The 16,955-nt window shown below is 33.6% G+C and overlaps 1 protein-coding gene across 1 annotated transcript; it reads right to left on the bottom strand.

Moving 5' to 3' along the window:
• Positions 1-1,125: 1,125 nt before the first annotated feature.
• LOC103497541 (uncharacterized) lies at positions 1,126-3,622 on the bottom strand. Its single transcript, XM_051086601.1, has 5 exons — positions 3,504-3,622; positions 1,999-2,210; positions 1,798-1,840; positions 1,608-1,664; positions 1,126-1,484 (listed from the first exon to the last, which is right to left on the bottom strand). The coding sequence occupies exons 2-5, from the start codon at positions 2,181-2,183 to the stop codon at positions 1,455-1,457; spliced, it is 315 nt and encodes a 104-aa protein (XP_050942558.1). The 5' UTR covers positions 2,184-2,210; positions 3,504-3,622; the 3' UTR covers positions 1,126-1,454.
• Between the last annotated feature and the right edge of the window lie 13,333 nt (positions 3,623-16,955).

The raw sequence follows: 16,955 nt of genomic DNA, 5'->3' as shown, positions 1-16,955 counted from the left end.
ATATATGTCGAAATCAGAGATGTAGATAGATATAATCACATGTGGCAAGTGGATGAAAAATTATGGAAGGAATACTTAGAATGGAAAAGATCAAAAACTCATGAAGAAAGGAAAGTAGTCTCCACAACCAGAAAGAAAGAGTTTTTCAAAAAACTTGAAGAAAACACATGGATACTAGGAGATGTAAGTACTCGTTCCAAATTTCATTTTATGTATAAAAACACATGATCGAGTACAACATATTTTATCTAACCAAACGATCGTTTATATATATTACATGATCGCTTAGTAAGGAAAAAAATGTTGTAAACGATCACTCGTATTTTCTAAACGATCGCTTCTATTCACTAAACGATTGTTTATATATATTAAACGATCGTTTAGTAAGTAAACGGTCACTTGTATTTTTTAAACAATCGCTTATACTCTTCTTTCATTCACTAAATGATCGTTAAATTTTCATTGTAGACCATGGATTTGCTATTATCCCACTTGCAGAAAAAAATGTTGTATATCAAGAAACTTTGCAAGTATACTTTTAGAGAAATAGATTCCACGTTTATAGTAAGTTGTTATTCTTTAATTTTTTTATGTATAGAAGTTAAACTGCATAATTATATTTTAACTGAATCTTTTACTTGTTCTTCAAGACTGGAATCAATAAGCCATACTGCATAGTTTGGCAACGTCTTTTTGATACTCATCTGCTGATAGCAGACAATAAGAAAACTAATTGGAAAGACATAACAACACATTTAAATCTATTGACAGAAGAAGATTTAGAATACTATTTCAACAAAGCTGGTGGTGATTTCCAAGTAAAACCAGGGTGGGGAGATTTCAACTACGTGATTGGCTGCATCAACATAAAAGAACACTGTTGGCTATTACAGCTGATATGAGGAAATGCAAGATCTATGTATTCGACTTGATGGCAAATTATGTTGAGAAGAAACTTGTTGATCAAGCTCTTGAAATGCTTGCACGATGCATCGCCTCACTCGCAATTGCAATTGGAGTGGACCTCCATTTAAAACGATTCAAACATGGCCCTTGGTCAGTACTTAGATCGAATACCACATTACAGAAAGGGCGTTCATTAGATTGTGACATTTTCTGTTCTAAATTTATTAAATGCCTTATAACAAATACTGACCATAATTGTCTAACTATGGAAAATATGAAACTGTTTAGATAACAGTATGTACTGGAACTTTGGACAAATAAATACTTTTGGTAAATAAATATATATAATGGCCTCCGACAATAGCAAATGAGTTTGATCAGGTGAAGCAATTTTGCCACTAATAATCCTCCAACTGACATCAACATCAACTTGAATGTCTGAACCATTTTCTCCAACTTTCTATTGACAGCACCTAAAAGTGAATTTGGAAGCTTTTCTGGCCCACGAATTAGCAGCTTCTGTAGAGCAGAATGTATCCTTGTACAAACTATGCTACAAAACCACTTTCCTCATGGACCTGTTTCATTAACGATCTTTCAATTTTTTTATCCCAGAAAAAGGAGGGCATTGAACAAGGGAAGAAATCGTTTTCACACAAAGGATTTCAGGTAAAAAGCAAGACTATGATCTGAGTTAATACCTTAAGAAATGCCATTTTGTGGTCTTTTAAACGGCCCACATGAAATTCCTTCTCACACTGACCAGAAATCAAATGAAGAAATTTGAAGAAAAAGCACAACAGCAAGCAACATGGGCAAGGAACTGGCAATGAGTCAATAACAACAGCACTTGAAAGCTCAATAGGAAGTTAAGATGATATGATAAGATACCTGATCACAAAGTATAATTATGCGGGGACCAAAACCTGATTTGCTGAAATCAGAAAGGAAGGGAAATTAGTATTAGATAGTAATCAAACAACAATCTTGGTATTATTATTAAACTTCAATGCAAAAGCAACATATAAGATAGCACGATGAAAAGAAAAATGAGAAGTCATAGGCAGGGAGTAGGAGAATTGGTATTATTACCGACATAGCACACATCCACTAAGATGTGTTTCTATGTTCTTAACAATTCGAATGCATCTTTTAGTTATCTGCTCAATAGGGTCAACTCCATGCACCCTTCCCGCTGCAACAGCATTGACATTATGCTCAACAAACTTTTCTCTCTCGAACATATTTTTGGCAAAATTTAAAATACCAATCACCATGAGGAATACATGATAATGATGCACATTCTGCACAGACGAATGGAACTGCAAATCAGAAACTCCTTGTTCAAGCCTATTGATGATACTCATAATTATCACACCATATCCTATGGAATGATGGTCAATATTCCAATAAATTCTGTACTTATGATCCTTGTTTGGCCTCAAAAGCAAAGCAAAATCCTGTTTTAAAAAAGGAAACAAATCCAAAACCATTAAGTTGTGATAATGACTCAAATAGATTTCAAAGGGGGTTTTTTGTATAGTTTAATTTAAATTACCTAAAGAGTTCCTAAGGTGAACAGAGCAATCCCAATGTTGTGATGAGTAGTGTATTGAATTGCAGCCGACTTGCCGCCGAGTTTGATAACGGTAGCCCAACCGGCAACACCGACAGCGTAGGCGGAGGTCTGGCAAGCGACATGAAGGTAAAACCAAGCAGGATCTACAACCTTAAAGACCTTCAAATATCTAGTGACAATGGCTCCCATTGGCATTAAGGTCCCCTAACTCACAGACCCAGATTTAAAAAAAAAAAAAACTTGAGACTTGCGTTTCTTCTCTTGAAAACAAAATCCACTTCCAAGGTGCAAGATCCAGTAAGCAAATCCAGAGTACTAAGTGACCATCGATTGTCGCCGGCAAGGTTATGGGAACCTGGAGAGCTTTGATTCATGGGAGCTTCTTGCCAGACTTGATAGATGGTGGTTAAACCAGGGGGAAGATTAATAGTTGCAAAAATGATCATTTCATTGTTGGTATAAGCGGCGGAAAGTTGAGGTACTTCAAAGCTCAAGCTGCTCTGTTGTATAATTGGAAAAGGTTGATCAATACTTGAAGTGTAAACATGGGGAAGACCGGAAGAATTTCGATAAGCGATGAGAGCTTGAGAACCGAGCACGGCGAGGCTTTGCTGGTTAATGGCCCAAGCAATCAGTGGCTGATCTGCTTAGGTAAGACTTGAACTTAAAAAGACGGGCTGACAGAGATAATAACCGCTTAGCTTACTAGTTTATATATATATATATATATATATATATATATATATATTATATATCCAAGATAATAAAGTTGAGGGGCTCGAATCCCCTTGATCAATACTGAATCTGTTCGTGCAAATAATCCATTGATGGGAAATAATGGAAGGGCATCTAAAGGCTATTTTGAGAGTGGAGTTTGAAGGATTGTAAATCTAATGGAGGAAATGAGATAATAAAGATAGAACTAAAAAGAAAATGTACTCTAGAGACCCATTTCACAGGGAAGAATATTGGTTGAAGTTGAATAAAGCTTTTGTAAAACCCTAACAACGCTACTTACCTTAAACCCTGAACAGCCCCGTTTATTGCCCCAATGAGAATACACAAACTTTGTGTGGCCGACCGGTCGAGATGGAGAAAATGATGGCCAAAACGAGTGGAGATGGAGGGCTGAGGGTTTTCGTGGAGAGAAAGGGGAGATGAAAGAAGGGGAATAAATTTTAATAAATTTATTTAACGAAAGGGGAATAAAAAGTATTTTTATACCTTTTATTTATTTTTTATTTTTTATACTTGACATTTTTATACTTATTTTCAAAGTTTCAAATAATTTTTTAATTATAGTTGACATTTTTTTTGCATCAAGTAAATGTTCACGATACTTGACGAGAATAAAATGTCAAGTAAAATCTTCCTTATACTTGACGCGAAAAAATCGTCAAGTAAAAGCTAACATAAATAGTTCAAAAAAATTCATGAAAACTCTACTTTTTTAAAACTATACTTGATGTTTTTTCTTTAAAATAGTCAAAGTTTTTTTTTTAATAAAAACGTTAAGTATGTGAAAGTTGCTAGTGTCAAGTAAAACAGGTTTTGTAGTAGTATTTAGCTTGCCATGTTTTCAATCCTTTAAATATTTTGAAACATTAGAAGACAATAATAAAGTGAAATAAGAAGTAATAATACGCTTACACATTTATACCCATGAAGGTCTTCATGAACTTTACTTTGAAGAGAGTCTAAGACATAAACACAGTTTTCTTGAAGATTGATAACATGCAACATCTAATGGAAACTACAATAAACAACATCTTCAACGTGAGTATACATTTAACCTCCAATTAAAAAAAAAAATTAATGTGTCCCCCTTCTTTATTTACGCGGTATTATATGGAATTAGAATTAATTGTTCCAAGTTAGCCCCTTCTAATTGGTTGGCTAGATTTCTTGGTCAAAGATCAAGATCCTTGACATATGATGATATTTTTGATTGGTCAATAACAAAAACTTTTCTTGTTATCGCATAGACATATTCATCCCAAAGATACCTAAGCAAAGCAACCTTAGTTAAAAAAGGAACAAAATAACAATAGTTATAATCTTGGAGATAAGATGAATAAAAGATGTCTTATACTTACGTAATGGATGAATAAAAGTTGTCTTATACTTACGTAATGGATGAAGTTTTCTCCCCACAAATTGAGCATGCATGATATCATTTCACCGGACAACCACAAAAGTTTCTATATGTAGGAAAATCATTAATGGTCTATCATAAAATAGCTTTGAGCGTGAAACATTGGTCTTGGTATGCATTGTAACATTCCACCCCCATCATGCCAAAGTTTTTACAAATCATCCACTAACGGAGCTAAATAAATATCTATTTCATTTATCGATTGTTTGGGACCAGATATTAGTGCAGTCAACATAAAACTTTTTCGCTTCATACACAACCATGGAGGTAGGTTATATGTCACTAACATCACTGGCCAACAACTATATCTACTAATAAGATCTCCATGTAGGCTGGTCCTATCTGTGGAAAGAGCAAGACGTAGATTTCTAGGTTTCAACCTAAACTCTAGCCATGTCTACTTTTCTCCATGATAATGCATCTTTTGGATGTTGTTGGTGAGATTCTGACTTAGTGTTCAGTTTAGTGTTGTGCGTTGTGTATCTTATTCTATGCGATGAGACATGGTCATGGTATGTTGTATGCTCTCTATATCTCGCGTTCTCATGTAATTACTAAGTTCTTGTTGAGTACAGATTTTCCTGTTGCTTGCTCAAAGATAAGCAAAGCAATATGTTTTCTAGGTAATCCAAGGTTGAACTTTGGGGATTGATATCAAAGCTTAGTTCTAGGGTTCACTTTTCATTTAAGCAGTATAAAAGAATTATCTATATAGTATGAGAAAGTGTAAGTTTAAATTATATATGCTTATCTACACTAGAGAATCTGTAAAAAGGGATTATGATGGATGCAAGATGAGATTGTGAACTAACTTGCATAAAAGAAGGGGTGAAAGAAAGTCTATGTATTACTAGGCGATTAAGTAATAAAAGAACCTTGATGTGATATAGCTCAGTTAACTAGCTTATGCTTACGGCAAGTACCTCCTAGTGTCTTTAAACGCCACACTTGCTCACCTCTGGGGATCCAAATGACTAAGCTAAGGTAAGCAAGATATATCTAGAATGTTTCACTTACAAGACTTATAGAGCTTCTTTTTTAAGGGTGACAACCTCTCAGTGCCATATACCCACACTTGTTCTCCTTTCGGGACACAAATGATGGAAGTTATCTTGCTAAGATAGAGTTCGTCTCCAAACTTCTCCTTGCATGCGTTGGCCATATCCTTGCTACTTGCCTTTTGGGTAGTTGGCGATAAACACTGGCCAAACGATGAATATAGCTCAGTTAATTCGCAATAAAAGTTATAATAAGATAACCCTCTTATCAAGAACTTATCATAGATCTTAAACTACAAATAACTCAAAGACTGAAGAAGTATAAATATGCAATGTATTAAAGAATATAGGCTTTAAGCCACTATACAATATGAACTAATACATTACAATAAAATACAAAAAATGGAAAGAATAGAAATGACATTATAAGTTAAGAGATAAGGGGAATGAGATCTTCACTCAAACCTCAAGCTTTCACTCATTGACTGATCGGAGAAGAAGAAGAAATGCTTTACAGACGATGGAAAGGCTATTTTTTTCCTTCCACCACTCTCTAGGTTTTGGTCCATTTAGGTTCCCCTTTCTCTGGTGTTGATGAGTCTTTTTATAGGCAACTTTTGGGCAGGAAAGTTGCCTTTGTCAAGTCACATCAACTTCATCTACCACTTTTGTCTTTTAGCGAACCTTTTCTTGCCTACTGTTGAAGTCTTCTCGCATAATCTCCAAGCTAGTTCCTCTGCGATTCGCTAGCTTCTTCTTTTGTTCATAATCTTGCATTAAGACATCAGAGTGAAACAGGCATGAAAGCTTATGTAAAATGTATTTCTAAATATTTATGAATTTACAACATGAGCTACGTATTTTGACACTTTTATTATGCATTTTGGTCTCATTAGTCTATCTTAAAGACTATAATAACTTGTATTTCTACCAGTTATCAGTTGTAATAAACCATTCACATCTCTTTTTCTGGTATGCCACGTGAATAATCTTGATATTTCTTTGCTTCAAAACATTCTTTCAAATCTTGGAATTACACTAGTACAAAACTAGGTTTATTTGATACTTGCCATTTAGAAATACTTGACGTTTTTAATAAAAACTGTGAAGTAAAATAAAAAAAAGGTCAAGAATAACGAAAAAAAACTGAAAAATACATCAATTTTTAATTTTTTTTCTCAATATTTGATAGGTTAAAAGCGTCAAGTATAATTTTAGGTGCTTGACATTTTTTAAACGTCAAGAATGACCTATTTGAAAAAATGATTGATTTAAAAATTAAAAAAAAAAAACTTAAAGCTCCTTTTCTCTCCATCTCAACGATACTTCCCAAAACCCCATTTTTCATTTCCACTTTTTGACACATTTTCCATCTCCATGCAAAAATAACCTAAAACCCCAGCAGCCACAGAAGCAACGAAGGATGACGACTGATGGTGACCTTTAGCGACGACTGACGTCTAACATAACCTACAACGTGAATAGATTAGTAACACTTGAATGGCTACGAGGGAATGAATCCACACGAACGACTCCACCTAAACGTTTGACGGTGACTACGACTTACCAGTTTTGGATTTTGAAACATTGCACATGACTGACCCTTTTATTCCTGGTATGCTTGTTTCTATTTTATTATTTGAAGTTGAATCTTTATTAATTTCTTTTTCCTCTACAAATCGTTGATTCTGGATTCGTTTTTCCACCCCTCTATTTTTGTCAAGATTCATTACCTGATATTGTTTAGGAAAATTGCATTAGACGACAAAAAAATTTAGAAAAAATTAGCTCATAGCACCTATTTTTTTGCATATTGCAAATATAGAAAATATGAAAAGTAATTAATGATATCAGATGGCTATCAGAAGGCTATCAGAGGACTATCAGAGAGTTATCCGCTTTCAAATTTGTTACTTTTGTAATTTAGTAAACGTAGTGCTATGGGCTCTATTATCATTAATTTGTTTGCTATTTTTGCAAAATCCCCTTATTGTTTATTCTAAATTGATGCTAAATCGGTGGAAACTTTGTATGATATATATGTCAAACCAAACTTTTTAGGTAGAGCTGAAGTTTTGAAGTTGTATTCTACAATAGGTAATGAAAACAATGTAATTTTCCTTTGAGTTTGCAAAATGGTAATTGAGAAGGCCGATCGTTGTATGAAAAAGCCGACTGAAATTTTCTATGTCATTATGAATTCTCTATGAATGGTAATTGAGTGGAATATGGCATTATGAATTCTCTCTAATATTGATTGTATAACTATAGGTGAACAAAAGCCTTATCGACTATATATTCTTTCATAGTTTAGAAGTTGTTCAACACTTCAACTTGCCAATGCAGATACATACTGTGTAAGATAAATTACCACCCACCAGCATTCCTTTGGTCTACATTTTGCTATGACTTAAACGGAAAGCTTAGCTATGATATAAATTGACAACCTAATTTATTTACTGTACAACATACAACTTCTAATTGCAGTGCTATTGACAAATCTTTTTCTAATACTGCCTCGCCTCTTATCTTATCTGTAACACTTCAAAAATAAGGTAATTTTAATTATCTTGGTTTAATTTTATTTATATCGGAATTATTAGAGTTTAATTTAAGATAATTGGTTGTTTTGTGGAAATTAAGATTTATTAAATATTTGTTTGGCAGAATATTTAATTAACTTAAAGATTTGGAAATTTGATGTTATTTGATTTAAGTTCGAGAGTTATGGTTTGATTTAATTATTTTGGTGGAATTTAAGGAATTATGATTAAATTGTTGGAATTTGTGTCCTAAAACGAGTACTTTGTTATTTGATTCAATAAATTGTATTATGAAATGCTATAGTCTTAAAACTAATAAATTAAGGTCCCAAGGCTATTTTACTGAGTTTGTCAATACACTTGAACTTTATGTAGAGACATAAACATGGATTAAGTTCGAGTTAATAGCTCAAATAATCTATGGTGTATGAATAAGGATGGGCACCTTATTCTGGAAAAACACTATGGATGTTGCCCGCTCCGTAGTTAGTACAAACGATATAATCCTGAATCGTTCATGTAGAGAAATGGGAGTGTGGGCATCCTAGGTAAATGGTTTGCATAAGACTGGAACCCCGAAATAGTCACTTTTAGTTATAACACTGTAAACTATAAACTGACTATTTTAATTATGATGACCTAGGTAACTTGATCTTAATCCTGAGCTAACTATGAACTTCTGTTCATTCGGTAGTATTCTTAGATCTGCATAGGTGAGGGCAGCTCATCATCGCTGGCCCAATAAGCCTCCCATTTCAGAGATAAGACCGAGTGGATAGCTAAGGACATAGGATGCAAGACGAAATTCACTCCTGTCCATTTCTAAGATAGTAGATAGGTTGTTCCCTTAAGGACTGAATCCAAGTCTTGAACAAGGGGCCCTACCTTCTCATTGGCCCGAGAAGGATTCAGGTTTATAGGTTGGACCTTAAACCAAATGTTCAATAGTGGATCAATGGGTTTTAAGGAATAAGATGTAATCTCTGGGGTAAAATAGTATTTTGACCCAGCCAAGATGATGAACAACCTGTGAAAGATCGACTTACTCATCATGGTTATATCAGGTGGACAGAAGTATATCTATAGTGAGGGAAGTGCAACTAAGAGTCTTTAGTAGAATGACTCTTTAGTTAACGAATGTTGATTAAGCTTGGTCTAAAAGAGTTTAGCCCGTTAATCTTGAATCGTTGGAGCCCATGATCTATAGGTCCATTAGGTTCCTCTACTAGCTCATATGGATTTAACTAAGAACAAGTATGTTGAAGTAACTCGAATTGTTCGAATTAGGAAAAGAGAGAGAAACCGACAAATATATAAGATATAAGTTGATAGATATAAACTTTAAGCTTTGAGTTTAAATATTATTTAAATAAATATGAATATAGATTCATATTTAGAAGCTTGGAAAGTTTTGAAACGGTCAAAGTTGTAAAAGTCAACTTGTTGACTTTTAACTTTAAGAAACAAAACTTTGACCGAATTTATATTCAAATATGATTTGAATTTTAGAAAAATTAATCCGGATTCATACTCGGGAGGTTAGAATTAGTTAAGACGGGTAAAATAGCAAAAAGTCAAAAAGTTGACTTTTGACTAAGAAAAGTCAAAGTTTGACTTTGACTTAGTTGGTCAAATGACCAATTTGTCCCTTTGATTAATTACTTAATTAACTAAAAGTTAGTGGGCAATGTGACAACTTATTGTAAATTAGAAGCCACTAATTCCATTAAGAGTTAATGGATTAATTAGGTGTTGAGATTATATGAAATAATTTGCATGCAATTTGCATGTAAATTTTATATATAAACTTCTCATTACAGAATGAGAAGAGGATGATGTTTTTCTCATAAAATCACCTAAAAGATACACCACCTTCCATCTCTATAAAAGATTTACTTCACAAAAAACGAGTCCCACAACTTTGTTCTTGGTCCTGAGATTAGTAAGTCAACATAGTGGTTGTCCTTGCTCGTGTTTTTCAGGCAAAGAAGAAGCTTTGGATCGAAGAAGAAGTTGAGAACTATAAAAGGTAAGTTCATCGTTTACCTTTTACACTCTTCGTTTAGGTCCATCGCATAGCAATTGCATGTTAATTTCTAAATCGTTTAGATGCATATAGAGTAAAGCATGATCCTAATTCTTCCACACTTCTGCATGTTGTTTGATGTTTTTCCCTTCATAAATATATATAAAGGTATATACAATTAAGTTTAAAGGAAGGGTAAAATAATTATATTAAGGATAATATAATTATTAAGTTTATTATATATTAATTTTGGGTAGAAGATTTGAATTGATAGGAATTAAAGGAGGAGAGAGAATAAGCTTTTTTTTTTTTTTGGAAAAAGAAAAAGATAATTTAGGTATTAAAGGAAAGAGAGGATTTGGTTTTTTTTGGTAACCGAAAAAGGAAAAGTAAATATTAATAATAACTATTATTACAATATTATTACAATTTATTTAAATAGACCCCCTCGTGAAGCGTGCCCTAATCACTATGCATTTTCTTCCTTACAGCTCATAAAGAAACCCTAGTCGCCACGTTGCTCCACCTCTGTCCAATCACTATTCACATCGACCATCTTTGTCCTTCTCCATCTTCCTCTGTCAAGCGTCGCGTTGTTCTCTCCGTCTTTGCTATTTTCGTTCAGCTTTCCCTTCGCGCATCGCACGCCCAACCGACAGAAGCCGGTCTCTCCACTCTGTCACCGTCGTTGCTCATGCGATTCAAGCTCAGATGAAGTCGTCGATCAAGTTTCCTTCATTGAGCCGTTGTTTCCTTTGAAGTCGACGTCTAGCCGAACGAGTTACGTGCAATCCGTTTTCCTATCACGTAAGCCACTGCCTCTTTCGTGAGTCGCCTAACTGAATTCCTCTATACTCGAGCCACGCACGTCAGTCATCAAGCTACCTGAGTTGGTCCCCTCATATCTAAATCAAGCCAATCGTTTCAAACCATTTGCTTTTGAGCCATCTTCGAGACTTTCCTTTGGTAAGTTTTGATTGGGTTTTAGGAATATCCATCAATTGTTAATTTTTAGACTCTAAATAATTTAATTTTGGATTTAAGTTGGGTTATTTTACATGAAGGTTTTAAAGGGATGAAAGCCCTTTACAACGAAAGAATTTAAAGAGATCCTAACTCAATTTAATTGGAACCTAAAAAATACCAATACATTGGCAAAATAAATTATAAAACTAATTTCTATGGCTAACCATGCTTTCAAGAAAAATTACAGAGAAGAACAAAGAAGAGGAAACTTACGATCGTTGACGTCTCTATGATACAAAACAGTAAATTTGGGGCACCCCCACTTGGAAACCTTCATATTCTCTATATTGAAATGGTTTGGGGGGACCCAAAATGGAAAGAGGGAATTTTTCCAGAGAGAAAAAAAATGTTTTAGAGAGAATGCGATGTACGAAAAAATTCACAGAACTTGCTTCTGTGTATCGTACCAGTAACTCCAGAAGTTGAGAGAAAAGTGAGAACGTGGGAAAACCACCCACGTTCCCTATTAATTTAATAAATTAATATTAAATTAATAGTAATATTAAATTAATTAATTAATTTAATAGTTAATTAAATCATATTTATTTAATATTTCATTTAAATCATATTTAAATGAATATCTCTCACATAACCTATAGTTTTAATTTAATTAATTTAATTAAATCAAAATAAATTAAACTATTAATTAATACTCCAATTAATTAATTTATAAATTAAATATCTTATATTTAATTTAATCCAAATTTGAATCATATTCAAATATGAATTTGTCTCATAACCTATAGTTTTAATATGTATCATATACACATTAAATTTTAACCTATAGTTTTAGTATGAATCTAATTCACATTAAATTAATATTTGAACTTATTCAAATATTTTATTCTCTCATAAATTAATTTTCGAATCATATCCAAAATTAAATTTATATATTAAAGTCTAATTAAAATATAAACTTTATATTATTATATATTACCATACATTATATTAATTCCCAAAGTAAATTTGAAAATTTTAAATTACAACCAATATAAATAAATCTCATTACCCTTTACGAGCTAGGAAGAGGACCTAATGGACCTACAGATCAGAAGTTACAACGATATGAGATTAATTGGCTAAACTTATTAACCACATTAATCAATATTCGTTAACTGTGTACACTCCACTAAATACTCACAAGTGAACTCTTCTCACTGTAGATATATTTCTATGTCCACGGATATAGACCAATTACCAGTAGTTAGTCCTTCACAAGTGTTCGTAACACAAGTTGGGTCAAATTACCATTTTACCCCTAGGTTACTTCTAGTCCTTAAATACCAATGCTCCTCTAATGAACAACCAGTTTATGGTCCAACCACTAAACAAAAACCCCTCTTGTGTCATAGAGAGGGTAAGGCCCTTTGTTCAAGTCCCAGAGACACCATTTAAGGGAACACTTATCTACTTACCCTAAAGTTGGAAAGGAGTGAATTCCATCTTGTGTGATTATGTTTCCAGCTCCCTACTCGATCTTGTCCCCAAAATGATAAGTATATTGAGTCGACAATCTGACCACTCTCACCCATACAAATCAAAGGACAATCCTTTGCAAACAGGAGTTCATAATACACTCCGAATTAAGACTAAGTTACCTAGGTTATCCTAATGAAATAGAAACCCAACTAGTTAATGGAGTTACATCTAGTGATTACTATTTCATGGTCCAGTCTTATGCAAACTCATTGCATATGATACCCTCACTTGCATGTCGTATACCTGAATGTATTGGATTAATGTGTTTGTATCAAATACAAAGTGAGCCGTATCCATAGTGTTACCAAGATAAGGTACCCAACCTTAACCCTATATTATAGACCCTTTAAGCTAATCTTGAACATTGATCCCCGTATGTCTCTACATACTGTGCAAGACTCATCAAACAACTTAGGATGTTAGTTTATTGGATTTAAGTTTTTAAGACAAAATTAATAATATAATCAATAACACTTATTGAAATTATAATAATAAAATACTTTATTAATTACAGTCAATAGATTATATTTACTATCTACGAGTTTTAGGACATAAAACCCAACATGTTTGACTAGAGTTTATTGGAGGACTTGTGCTGTAGAATTCTCCCAATCAAGGTTGAATTGGAACTCAACCTCAAATTTGGGTAACCCAACCTCAAATTTGGGTAAGTTGATTTGAGAGGATTTGTTAAGACCTTAGCCAACTGTTAAATTATTGATTTTAGTTATTTTTCTCCCTTACTGTTTAGGGCCTATTCTTTGGAAAGCTTGACCGTGACTGTTAGGAAATATTTGTTAGGTAATCTCGAGGTAAGAGATTCTCCTACTAGACCTTCAAACTAAAGTTACGAGCTTGCAAGTAATTTTTCCATTATGCATTGATATAGCTAAGAAGCATAATGGATTGATGTTGATGATTGATATTATGATTGATGATGATGACTGATTTACATTGATGATGATGCATGATATATTAATCACATGATTAAGGACGTTATGATTAATATTCTTGTCACGTTTATGATGTTTATGTTGGAAAGCATACAAACGCAACAAAAATAGGATAAAAAATTACTTTATATGCAACTAAACATTTTAGTGATTAACATGCCTTGAACTACCCTAATTACACTAATTAGGGTTAAAAGAGAATTCTTTACCTTTAAAGCTCCCGATGTCCCTAATCTTTGTTCTTCACGAACCTGGGATAACCACTAGAATTGACCCACTATTCTTCGGACTAAGAACTGGGTTGTGGAACCCGTTAATTGAAGGAATTAGAGAAAGAGATGAAAATTGGAGGTGAAGGATGAATCCAATTTGAGAATTTGGGAGCAAACGTTTGTTTTGTAATTCAAAATTACAAAATTACAAAAACCTTTTTTCAAGTTTGAAAATAGCCCCTCAAATAGACTAATTACATGCACAACTGCATGTAATCTAGTTTATTAAAATTCAACAACTAGCATTCCACTAACATTTAGTGGAATTAATCACCATTTCATTATCTCTTAGTGGGCTTGGTGTCATCACCATATACTTCCACATGACCCACTAAGAGATGGTGGGATTATCCAATAATCTTTGGTCAATGGGCAAAATGGTCATTTGACCATTAAAGTCAAAGTCAATATTTGACTTTTTGACTTTTTACCATTTTGTCCGTCTTGACTAATTTCGACCTCTCGAGCATGAATCTGCATTCATTTTTCTGAAATTCAGATCATATTTGAATATGAAGCCGATCAAAATTTTAATTTTCAAAGTCAAAAGTCAACACTTTGACTTTTTACAACTTTGACCTTTTTCATTAATTCCGAGCTTCCAAATATGAATTCATATTCATATTTTTAATATTTAAGTCACATTTAAACTATAAAGCTCTATAACTGACGGATATATCACATATATTCGTCGATTTCTCTCTCTCTACTTAATTCTACAAATGCGAATTATTCCAACAAGTTGTTCTTAGTTAATTCCATATGAGCTAGCAGAGGAACCTAATGGACCTATAAATAATGAGCTTCAACGATCCGAGATTAACTGGCTAAACCCTTTTAGACCAAGCTAATCAACATTCGTTAACTAACGAGTCATTCCACTAAAGTCTCGTAGCTGCACTTCCCTCACTATAGATATATTTATGTCCATTTGATATAACCATGATCAGTAAGTTAATCTTTCACAGGTTGTTCGTAACCTCGATTGGGTCAAAATACCGTTTTACCTCCGAGACTACATTTTATTCCTTAATTCCCACTGATCTACTATTGAACATTTGATTTGAGGTCCAACCTATAAACCGAGTCCCTCTCGGGCCAATGAGAGGGCGAGATCCCTTGTTCAAGACTTGGATTCAGTTCTTAAGATAACAACCCATCTACTAACCCTAAAGTGGGTAGGTGTGAATTCCATCTTGCATCTTATGTTCCTAGCCATCCACCTGGTCTTACCCCTAAGATGGGAGGCTTATTGGACCAGCGCCATTGAGCTGCCCTCACCTATGAAGATCTAAGGATAATACTGGATGAACAGAAGTTCATAGTTAGCTCAGGATTAAGATTAAGTTACTTAGGTCATCATAATCGAAATAGTCAGTTTATATAGTCAATGGTGTTATAACTTAAAAGTGACTATTTCATGGTTCCAATCTGATGTAAACTCTTTATATAGGATGCCCCCACTTCCATGTCTCTACATGAACGATTTAGGATCACATCGTTTGTACTAACTACAAAGTGAGCCGCATCCATAGCGATTCCATAATAAGATGCCTAACCTTCTTCATTCACTATAGACCGTTTGGGTTATATACTCGAACTTGATCTAAGTTTATGTCTCTACATAAAGTTCAAGTCTATACTAGATAGCCTCTGGACTTTAGTTTAATGGTTTCAAGTTTATAATATTTTATTTTCACTAATAAGTCCTCAATAACCACTTTATTGAGTAGACTATAGTTTTAAACTACGAACTACGAGTTTTAGAACATAAATTCCAATAGTTTATGATGTGCTACATGTTATGGATGGATGTTCTGTTAACTTTATCTATTAAGGTCGTACCCATATGGGTGTCCCTCAGAATCACCACCTTTTTTTTATGATTGTGTGGTTCGATGGGACCACCAGTCTGTAATGATATGTTATGTATATGAATGGTCTGACATGGTCACTTATAGCTCGATTATCTTATGTGTTCCTTCGGGTTCACTGAAGACCAATTTGTCTTAGGTATTCCTTTGAGTTCACTGAAGACCAGTTTTGTTCTAGGTGTTCCTTTGGGTTCATCAAAGACCAGATGTGTTCCTACAAGATCATTAGATTGTGTGTGTTCGGGAGCACCAGTTTAGGGGTACTTCTTTACAGGACCCTAATGGGAAGTTAATAGACACCTAGCGGGACTAGTAGTAAGTCCCTTACTGAGGATATGTTTATATTCACTCTTCCTATGTTTAAATTTTTAGGGAAAGGTAGTGGTAGAGGTAGAGGTAGAGGGAAGCTGACGAATGATAAGAAGTGACCATGACTTGCTATAGGAAATTTTTTTGTTGCTTCCTTTTTTACTTTTAAAGTTTTGATTTTAGAATTTTTGTATTATTGCATTTCAAACTCATGAGTTATTTTTATGATTATTTTTCTTTAAAAATTAGATAGGGTCGGAACTAGGATTTTATTTTCTAGATTTTATATCTACATACTTTTATTTATTTCATGTTTTAGCCTATGCTTATATCTATCAAGGGGTTTGTGCTACTTTCTAGGTTGTATATTGTTGGTTCTTCTTTTTTTCTTTTTGTGTAGTCTACTCAGTGGTTCACGTGTCTTTCAAAGATGCTAGTTTGTGTTTTATATCTCGCTTTTATGCAATCTATAAATTTATCAATATCTTAGCATTTTGTATTTAACTTCCAATTGTTTTTTTTTTGTTATAGATATTTTAGGTTGAAAAATACTTAGGTCTTCTAGATAGGCTAGTATCATTACATGTCATCTTCTCATCAAGATGACAAGTAATATTAAATGCCATCTTCTCAAATTTGATATCACTACAAGAAATCAAGGTTTTTCGACGCACAAAAAGGAGTCGGAAGAAATAACGTTGGGACAGACGCCTTCCCTCGATGCCACTTTTCACACGTCGGTCAAAGGCGAAAACATTATTTTATTAATCGTGATAGAGTTGTTGGGAAACAAGACTACATTTCTAACGTCTGGGTGTAGGGCGTCGAGAATAAT

This window comes from Cucumis melo, chromosome 1, assembly GCF_025177605.1.
Source record: "Cucumis melo cultivar AY chromosome 1, USDA_Cmelo_AY_1.0, whole genome shotgun sequence".
Lineage (NCBI taxonomy): Eukaryota > Viridiplantae > Streptophyta > Magnoliopsida > Cucurbitales > Cucurbitaceae > Cucumis > Cucumis melo.
The sequence above is the reverse complement of the archived record's forward strand: the minus strand, read 5'-3'. Positions and strand labels throughout refer to the sequence as shown.

Bases quoted from the DNA above. Each gene is read 5' to 3' on its own strand.
- LOC103497541 (XM_051086601.1), bottom strand. From the start codon at position 2,183: ATGGTGATTGGTATTTTAAATTTTGCCAAAAATATGTTCGAGAGAGAA. The intron at 1,841-1,998 runs GTAATAATACCA...TTCTGATTTCAG, and splicing joins AGTGGATGTGTGCTATGTCG to CAAATCAGGTTTTGGTCCCC. The intron at 1,485-1,607 runs GTATTAACTCAG...TTAATGAAACAG, and splicing joins ACAAAATGGCATTTCTTAAG to GTCCATGAGGAAAGTGGTTT.